An 8,204-nucleotide genomic window follows, 5' to 3' on the forward strand; every position below is an offset into this window, starting at 1 on the left:
CTGCCCTGGCCCCTGCCCTGCTCTGGCCCCTGCCCTGCCCCTGCCCTGCCCTGCTCTGTCCCCTGCCCTGCTCTGTCCTCTGCCCTGCCCCTGCCCTGCCCTGCCCTGCTCTGCTCTGTCCCCTGCCCTGCTCTGCCCCTGCCCTGCCCTTCCTGCCCCTGCCCCTGCCCCTGCTCTGCCCCTGCCCTGCCCCTGCCCTGCCCTTCCTGCCCCTGCCCTGTCCCCTGCCCTGTCCCCTGCTCTGCCCCTGCCCCTGCCCTGCCCCTGCTCTGTCCCCTGCTCTGGCCCCTGCTCTGGCCCCTGCCCTGCCCCTGCCCTGCCCTGCTCTGTCCCCTGCCCTGCTCTGTCCTCTGCCCTGCCCCTGCCCTGCCCCTGCCCTGCTCTGTCCCCTGCCCTGCTCTGCCCCTGCCCTGCCCTTCCTGCCCCTGCCCCTGCCCCTGCTCTGCCCCTGCCCTGCCCTTCCTGCCCCTGCCCTGTCCCCTGCCCTGTCCCCTGCTCTGTCCCTGCCCCTGCCCCTGCCCTGCCCCTGCTCTGTCCCCTGCTCTGTCCCCTGCCCTGTCCCCTGCTCTGCCCCTGCCCTGCCCTTCCTGCCCCTGCCCTGCCCCTGCCCTGTCCCCTGCTCTGCCCTGCTCTGTCCCCTGCTCTGCCCCTGCCCTGCCCTGCCCCTGCCCTGCCCCTCCTGCACCTGTGCCCACCCGGCAGAACCTCCTCAGGCTGCCCAGCCATGAGGAGGAGGAGGTCTGGGGGTGGCCTGGATGAAGCAAGGGCTAAGATTTTAGCCCTGAGTCCTCTGTCCCCCTGCTCTGCCACTCCATCTGCCCCTACCTGAGGTTGTCCCCACCCAGCAGAAGCGTCTCAAGCTCCCCAGTGAGGAAGAGGAGGAGGTTTGGGGGTGGCCTGGATGAAGCAAGGGCTAAGATTTGAGTCCTCAGTCCCCTCTGCTGCCTCCTCATCCCCTCCTCTGCCCCCTCCTGGGCTTGTCCCCACCCAGCAGAAGCTTCTCAAGCTCCCTAGAGAGGAGGAGGAGGAGGAAGTTTGGGGGTGGCCTGGATGAAGCAAGGCCAAAGACTTTGCCCTCTCGATGGGCACCTCTGGAGGCAGCTGGAGCCCAGCAGCAGCTGCAGGGAGGGGACCTGGGGGACGCTTGGGTGCCACAAGCTGCCAGGTGCCACTGGAGTGGTGCCAGCAGGAGGAAGGAATCCTCGAGCCTGTGATGCTCCTCTGCACCCAGCCAGGCTGTGGTGGCACTGAGGGCACTGCCCAGAGCAGCCCCCAGGGTGGTGTGGCCATGCCAGGCCCAGAGCAGTACCAAGAAGAAAAGGTCTCTTGGTGGTGGCACTGGGGGCACCCTGGGGTCTCATGGTGGTGCCACCCTGCCAGCTGGGAGCCCCTGGGTGGTGGACAGGAGGGGACATGGGGACAGGGAGGGGCTCGTGCCAAAGGGCTGCAGTGGGCACAGGTCTGGGGGGCAGGTCCTGAGGGACAGGGGGCACAGAGAATGGTTTGGGGACAGTGCCCCCTGCTCTGCACGGCCCTGTGCCAGCCTCAGCTGGGGGTGGGGGCACACGGTGGGGGCATCTTGGGGTGGTGACACAATGTGGGCACGGCCCTGGGGACATCTCGGGGTGGGGGCACACTGTGGGCACACCTGGGGAGCATCTCTGAAGGCAGCTCCTGGCTGCTTGCTTCATCCCCTGAGGAGGAAGAGGCCTTGGCACCTCTCCCTCAGGAGGTCCTGGAGCCATCCTCTGGTGCCAGCTCTGCTGCTGCTCTTCTGGGAACTGAGACTCACTGCTGGGAAAGCCTCCAGGAGCTCAGGGACTTCCCAGCTGCCCGGGGCCTTGGCACTGTGCCCACAGCTATAGAGCTGCCAGGGCCTTGGCACTGTGCCCACAGCCATAGAGCTGCCAGGGCCTTGGCACTGTGCCCACAGCCATAGAGCTGCCCGGGGCCTTGGCACTGTGCCCACAGCCATGGAGCTGCCAGGGCTTTGGTGCTGTGCCCACAGCCATAGAGCTGCCAGGGCCTGGCACTGTGCCCACAGCCATAGAGCTGCCAGGGCCTTGGCACTGTGCCCACAGCCATAGAGCTGCCAGGGCTTTGGTGCTGTTCCCACAGCCATGGAGCTGCCAGGGCCTGGCACTGTGCCCACAGCCATAGAGCTGCCAGGGCTTTGGTGCTGTGCCCACAGCCATGGAGCTGCCAGGGCCATGGCACTCTGCCCACAGCCATGGAGCTGTCAGGACCTTGGTGCTGTTTCCACAGCCATGGAGCTGTCAGGGCCATGGCACTCTGCCCACAGCCATGGAGCTGCCAGGGCCAAGGCACTCTGCCCACAGCCACGGAGCTGTCAGGACCTCGGTGCTGTTCCCACAGCCATAGAGCTGCCAGGGTCATGGCACTGTGCCCACAGCCATGGAGCTGCCAGGGCCTCGGTGCTGTTCCCACAGCCATAGAGCTGCCAGGGCCAAGGCACTGCCCACAGCCATAGAGCTGCCAGGGCCAAGGCACTGTGCCCACAGCCATGGAGCTGCCAGGGCCAAGGCACTCTGCCCACAGCCATGGAGCTGTCAGGACCTCGGTGCTGTTCCCACAGCCATAGAGCTGCCAGGGCCTGGCACTGTGCCCACAGCCATGGAGCTGCCAGGGCCTCGGTGCTGTTCCCACAGCCATAGAGCTGCCAGGGCCAAGGCACTGTGCCCACAGCCATGGAGCTGCCAGGGCCAAGGCACTGTGCCCACAGCCATGGAGCTGCCAGGGCCAAGGCACTCTGCCCACAGCCATGGAGCTGCCAGGGCCTGGCACTGTGCCCACAGCCATGGAGCTGCCAGGGCCAAGGCACTGTGCCCACAGCCATGGAGCTGCCAGGGCCAAGGCACTCTGCCCACAGCCATAGAGCTGCCAGGGCCTGGCACTGTGCCCACAGCCATGGAGCTGCCAGGGCCTCGGTGCTGTTCCCACAGCCATAGAGCTGCCAGGGCCAAGGCACTGCCCACAGCCATAGAGCTGCCAGGGCCAAGGCACTGTGCCCACAGCCATGGAGCTGCCAGGGCCAAGGCACTCTGCCCACAGCCATGGAGCTGCCAGGGCCTCGGTGCTGTGCCCACAGCCATGGAGCTGCCAGAGCCTGAGTGCTGTGCCCACAGCCATGGAGCTGCCAGGGCCTGGCACTGTGCCCACAGCCATGGAGCTGCCAGGACCTTGGTCCTGGGCTCTTCTCAGCCCAGGTCTCCTCAGGGTCTCCTTAGCCCTAGAGGTGTCCTCAGGGCTGGGTGATAGGTGCTGGGGGGGGGGGGTGCTGAAGGTGGTTGGTGATGGTGAGAGGGGAGTGGTGGTTGGGTGGTGGTTGGGTGGTGGTTGGGTGGTGGTTGGGTGGTGGTTGGGTGGTGGTTGGGTGGTGGTTGGGTGATGGTTGGGTGGTGGTTGGGTGATGGTTGGGTGGTGGTTGGGTGGTGGTTGGGTGATGGTTGGGTGATGGTTGGGTGGTGGTTGGGTGGTGGTTGGGTGATGGTTGGGTGGTGGTTGGGTGATGGTTGGGTGATGGTTGGGTGATGGTTGGGTGGTGGTTGGGTGGTGGTTGGGTGATGGTTGGGTGGTGGTTGGGTGGTGGTTGGGTGATGGTTGGGTGGTGGTTGGGTGATGGTTGGGTGATGGTTGGGTGGTGGTTGGGTGATGGTTGGGTGATGGTTGGGTGATGGTTGGGTGATGGTTGGGTGGTGGTTGGGTGATGGTTGGGTGATGGTTGGGTGGTGGTTGGGTGGTGGTTGGGTGATGGTGGCTGTGGGTGATGGTTGGGTGGTGGTTGGGTGATGGTTGGGTGATGGTTGGGTGGTGGTTGGGTGATGGTTGGGTGATGGTTGGGTGGTGGTTGGGTGATGGTTGGGTGATGGTTGGGTGATGGTTGGGTGGTGGTTGGGTGGTGGTTGGGTGATGGTTGCTGTGGGTGATGGTTGGGTGGTGGTTGGGTGATGGTTGGGTGGTGGTGGGTGATGGTTGGGTGGTGGTTGGGTGATGGTTGGGTGGTGGTGGGTGATGGTTGGGTGGTGGTTGGGTGGTGGTTGGGTGGTGGTTGGGTGATGGTTGCCATGGGTGATGGTTGCCATGGGTGATGGTTGCCGTGGGCGGTGGTTGGGTGGTGGTTGGGTGATGGTTGCTGTGGGTGATGGTTGGGTGATGGTTGGGTGGTGGTTGGGTGATGGTTGGGTGATGGTTGCTGTGGGTGATGGTTGGGTGGTGGTTGGGTGGTGGTTGGGTGGTGGTTGGGTGATGGTTGGGTGATGGTTGCTGTGGGTGATGGTTGGGTGGTGGTTGGGTGATGGTTGCTGTGGGTGATGGTTGGGTGATGGTTGGGTGATGGTTGCTGTGGGTGGTGGTTGGGTGGTGGTTGGGTGATGGTTGGGTGATGGTTGGGTGGTGGTTGGGTGGTGGTTTGGTGATGGTTGGGTGATGGTTGCTGTGGGTGATGGTTGGGTGGTGGTTGGGTGGTGGTTGGGTGGTGGTTGGGTGGTGGTTGGGTGATGGTTTGGTGATGGTTGCTGTGGGTGATGGTTGCTGTGGGTGATGGTTGGGTGGTGGTTGGGTGATGGTTGCTGTGGGTGATGGTTGGTGGTGGTTGGGTGATGGTTGGGTGATGGTTGGGTGATGGTTGCTGTGGGTGATGGTTGGGTGGTGGTTGGGTGATGGTGGCTGTGGGTGATGGTTGGGTGGTGGTTGGGTGATGGTTGCTGTGGGTGATGGTTGGTGGTGGTTGGGTGATGGTTGGGTGATGGTTGCTGTGGGTGATGGTTGGGTGATGGTTGGGTGGTGGTTGGGTGATGGTTGCTGTGGGTGATGGTTGGTGGTGGTTGGGTGATGGTTGGGTGATGGTTGGGTGATGGTTGCTGTGGGTGATGGTTGGGTGGTGGTTGGGTGATGGTGGCTGTGGGTGATGGTTGGGTGGTGGTTGGGTGATGGTTGCTGTGGGTGATGGTTGGTGGTGGTTGGGTGATGGTTGGGTGATGGTTGCTGTGGGTGATGGTTGGGTGGTGGTTGGGTGATGGTTGCTGTGGGTGGTGGTTGGGTGATGGTTGCTGTGGGGACAGGGAGGGCATAGGGTGAAGGGCGAAGGGGTGTGGTGGGCACAGGGCTAGGGGGCACAGCTCAGGGTTCTGGGGCACAAGGGGCAGGAGGGCACAGGGCACAGGGAGGGCATAGGGTGAAGGGCGAAGGGGTGTGGTGGGCACAGGGCTAGGGGGCACAGCTCAGGGTTCTGGGGCACAAGGGGCAGGAGGGCACAGGGCACAGGGAGGGCATAGGGTGAGGGGCGAAGGGGTGTGGTGGGCACAGGGCTGGGGGGCACAGCTCAGGGTTCTGGGGCACAAGCGTCAGGAGGGCACAGGGCACAGGGAGGGCATAGGGTGAGGGGCGAAGGGAAGCGGCGGGCACAGGGCTGGGGGGGCGCTGGGGCGGTGCCAGGAGGTGCCCGGGAGGAGGTGCCCCGGGCACAGCGGCGGCTGGCGGCGACACTTCCGCCCCGCCAGGGCCACCCCAGACAGTGTCACCGCTCGGGCGGGCACCGGCACATGGCAGCCACCGGCACCGGCTCCGCCGCGGGGGGTACGGCCGAGAGGGGGCTGGGGGGCGGGGGGCACCGCGGGCAGCTGCGGGGGTACTGGGAGGGTACTAGAGGGTACTGGGGGGCACTGGGAGAGGGATGCTGGAGGTCGGGGAGCACCTTGGGCAGCTGCGAGGGTACTGGGGGGGCACCATGGGCAGCTGCGAGGGTACTGGGGGGGGCACTGGGAGGGGGTGCTGGGGGTTGGGGGCACCATGGGCAGCTGCGAGGGTACTGGGGGGGCACTGGGAGGGGGGGCTGGGGGCACCATGGGCAGCTGCGAGGGTACTGGGGGGGCACTGGGAGGGGGTGCTGGGGGTTGGGGGCACCATGGGCAGCTGCGAGGGTACTGGGGGGGCACTGGGATGGGTCCCTCCCAGCCTGCCCAGTGCTGAGCTGTCTCTGTGCCCGCAGGGCCCCTGGCACTGCCTGGGCATCTCCTCCTGGCACTGCTCTGCTGGGGTCTGGCTTCCTGCTGCTGGGGGGGGTGAGTGGGGGCTACTGGGGGGGCTGCTTGGGGGCATGAGTGGGGGCCACTGAGGGCTACTGGGGGGCATGAGTGGGGGCTACTGAGGGGGCTACTGGGGGGCATGAGTAGGGGCTACTGAGGAGGCTACTGGGGGGTGTGAGTGGGGGCTACTGGGGGGGCTGCTTAGGGGCATCAGTGGGGGCCACTGAGGGCTACTGGGGGGCGTGAGTGGGGGCTACTGAGGGGGCTACTGGGGGGTGTGAGTGGGGGCTACTGAGGGGGCTACTGGGGGGTGTGAGTGGGGGCTACTGGGGGGGCTGCTTAGGGGCATCAGTGGGGGCCACTGAGGGCTACTGGGGGGCGTGAGTGGGGGCTACTGAGGGGGCTACTGGGGGGCGTGAGTGGGGGCTACTGAGGGGGCTACTGGGGGGTGTGAGTGGGGGCTACTGGGGGGGGGGGGGGGCTGAGGCCAACCCCCAGCTCTGTGCCCTCCCCTCCCAAGAGGGGACCAGTGCAGAGTGTGGGGGGGAACTGGGAAGGAGCTGCCCCCTCCCTCCCCTCCTCCTCCTCCTGCCCCGGAGCTGTGGGGTGCTGGGGGAGGGCAGGTTCGGTGCCCCCCTGCCATCTCCCCCTGCCCCCCTCCACCCCATCAGGTGCCGTGGGCCTGCAGCCTCCCAGTATCACCAGTTTGAGGACCCCAGCACAGCGCCCCCATCTGGGTGAGGGACCCCTCCCCACTGCAGGGGAAAAAGGGGGGGGAGGTTGTGAGGAGACCCCCCCCGAGGGTTGGACCTCAGTACCTCCTCCCAGTATCCCCCCACTGGCCCCAGAGCTGCTCATGGTCCCCTGTACCCTGGCATCCCCCCCCATCCCCTCCCAGTACCCCTAAAGCTGCTCATGGTCCCCCCCACCTCAGCATCCCCCTCCCCAGTCCCCCCCCCGCCCCCTCCCAGTACCCCTAAAGCTGCTCATGGTCCCCCCCACCTCAGCATCCCCCTCCCCAGTCCCCCCCCCGTCCCCTCCCAGTACCCCTAAAGCTGCTCATGGTCCCCCCCCACCTCAGCATCCCCCTCCCCAGTCCCCCTAAAGCTGCTCATGCCCTCCTCAGTGCCCCCCAGTGCCCCCCTACCGCTGGCCACATCCTTCCCTCAGCTGGTAGAATGTGCCCTGGGTGGCAGCAGGAGCCCTCCCCAGCCCCTGGTGCCCAATGTGCCCTGGCTGTGCCCTGGCAGGTGCCAAGGTGAGGGTGTCCTGCCATGCCCGCAGCAGCCTGCCCCAGCTCAGCCTGCTCTACTGGCTGGGCAATGGCAGCTTCGTGGAGAGCCTGCGGCCAGAGGGCACCCTGAGGGAGGGCACCACCCTGTGAGTGCCCTCTGGGCAGGGGCTGCTGCTGGGGGGCAGGGGGCAAGGGCAGGAGGAGTAGAGACCTTCACCCGGGAGCTGGGTTGGCAGGGGCTGCTGGGGTGGCAAGTCCTGGTGGTGGGTGCTGGGGTGGCAGGTCCTGGTGGTGGGTGCTGGGGTGGCAGGGGCTGGTGGTGGGCAGGGGCTGCTGGGTGCTGGGGTGGCAGGGGCTGGTGGTGGGCAGGGGCTGCTGGGTGCTGGGGTGGCAGGGGCTGGTGGTGGGTGCTGGGTTGGCAGGGGCTGGTGGTGGGCAGAGGCTGCTGGGTGCTGAGTTGGCAGGGGCTGGTGGTGGGCAGGGGCTGGTGGTGGGCAGAGGCCGCTGGGTGCTGGGGTGGCAGGGGCTGGTGGTGGGTGCTGGTTTGGGGAGGTCCTGCTGGTGGGTGCTGGGTGCTGGGCTGGGCAGACCCTGCTGATGGATGCCCTTTGGGTGGCACAGGGAGGTGCCCTGTGGCCCGGGGCTGGTCGCCCTCCGCCGGGACCTGCTCTTCAGCTCCTTCAGCAGCTGGCACCTGCACACCAACTTCACCTGTGTGCTGCTCAGCCCCATGGGTGCCCACAGCAGGGAGCTGAGCTGGCCCCCGGCAGCCCAGCCCCAGCCTGGCAGCAGCCCCACGGGGCCCAGCTGCAGCTCCTCAGCTGCTCCTGCAGCTCCTTGAAGACCCTGGGGGAGGTCCCACCAGAGATGGGGCCCTGGGGGGGGCGAATAAAGCACCTGAAGGCTGCTTGGTGCCAGCCCTGCCC

General features: G+C 66.7%; 2 protein-coding genes across 3 annotated transcripts in view; both read left to right on the forward strand.

Moving 5' to 3' along the window:
* Positions 1-924, forward strand: part of NUMA1 (nuclear mitotic apparatus protein 1) — a 23,889-nt gene extending 22,965 nt beyond the window's left edge. The window contains 1 exon segment of the mRNA XM_064144058.1: positions 849-924. Within this exon segment, the coding sequence (XP_064000128.1) occupies positions 849-924 (76 nt within the window).
* A 4,492-nt stretch (positions 925-5,416) lies between these two features.
* On the forward strand, positions 5,417-8,204 carry IL18BP (interleukin 18 binding protein). Of its 2 annotated transcripts, XM_064144137.1 has the most exons (5): positions 5,417-5,595; positions 6,008-6,078; positions 6,715-6,781; positions 7,295-7,424; positions 7,900-8,204. In XM_064144137.1, the coding sequence occupies exons 1-5, from the start codon at positions 5,562-5,564 to the stop codon at positions 8,117-8,119; spliced, it is 522 nt and encodes a 173-aa protein (XP_064000207.1). In that variant the 5' UTR covers positions 5,417-5,561; the 3' UTR covers positions 8,120-8,204. The 2 variants fall into 2 exon arrangements, with proteins under 2 accessions (XP_064000207.1, XP_064000208.1); XM_064144138.1 differs by lacking the exon at positions 6,008-6,078 and having other exon boundaries at positions 6,716-6,781.

This window comes from Pogoniulus pusillus, chromosome 6 (genome assembly GCF_015220805.1).
Source record: "Pogoniulus pusillus isolate bPogPus1 chromosome 6, bPogPus1.pri, whole genome shotgun sequence".
Taxonomy (NCBI): Eukaryota; Metazoa; Chordata; class Aves; order Piciformes; family Lybiidae; genus Pogoniulus; species Pogoniulus pusillus.

What these genes read in the sequence shown, in the direction of transcription:
- IL18BP (XM_064144137.1), top strand. Translation starts at nt 5,562, where the DNA reads ATGGCAGCCACCGGCACCGGCTCCGCCGCGGGGG. An exon ending in AGCACAGCGCCCCCATCTGG is followed by an intron (nt 6,782 to 7,294) that starts GTGAGGGACCCC and finishes GTGCCCTGGCAG; the next exon opens with GTGCCAAGGTGAGGGTGTCC. An exon ending in CTGAGGGAGGGCACCACCCT is followed by an intron (nt 7,425 to 7,899) that starts GTGAGTGCCCTC and finishes TGGGTGGCACAG; the next exon opens with GGAGGTGCCCTGTGGCCCGG.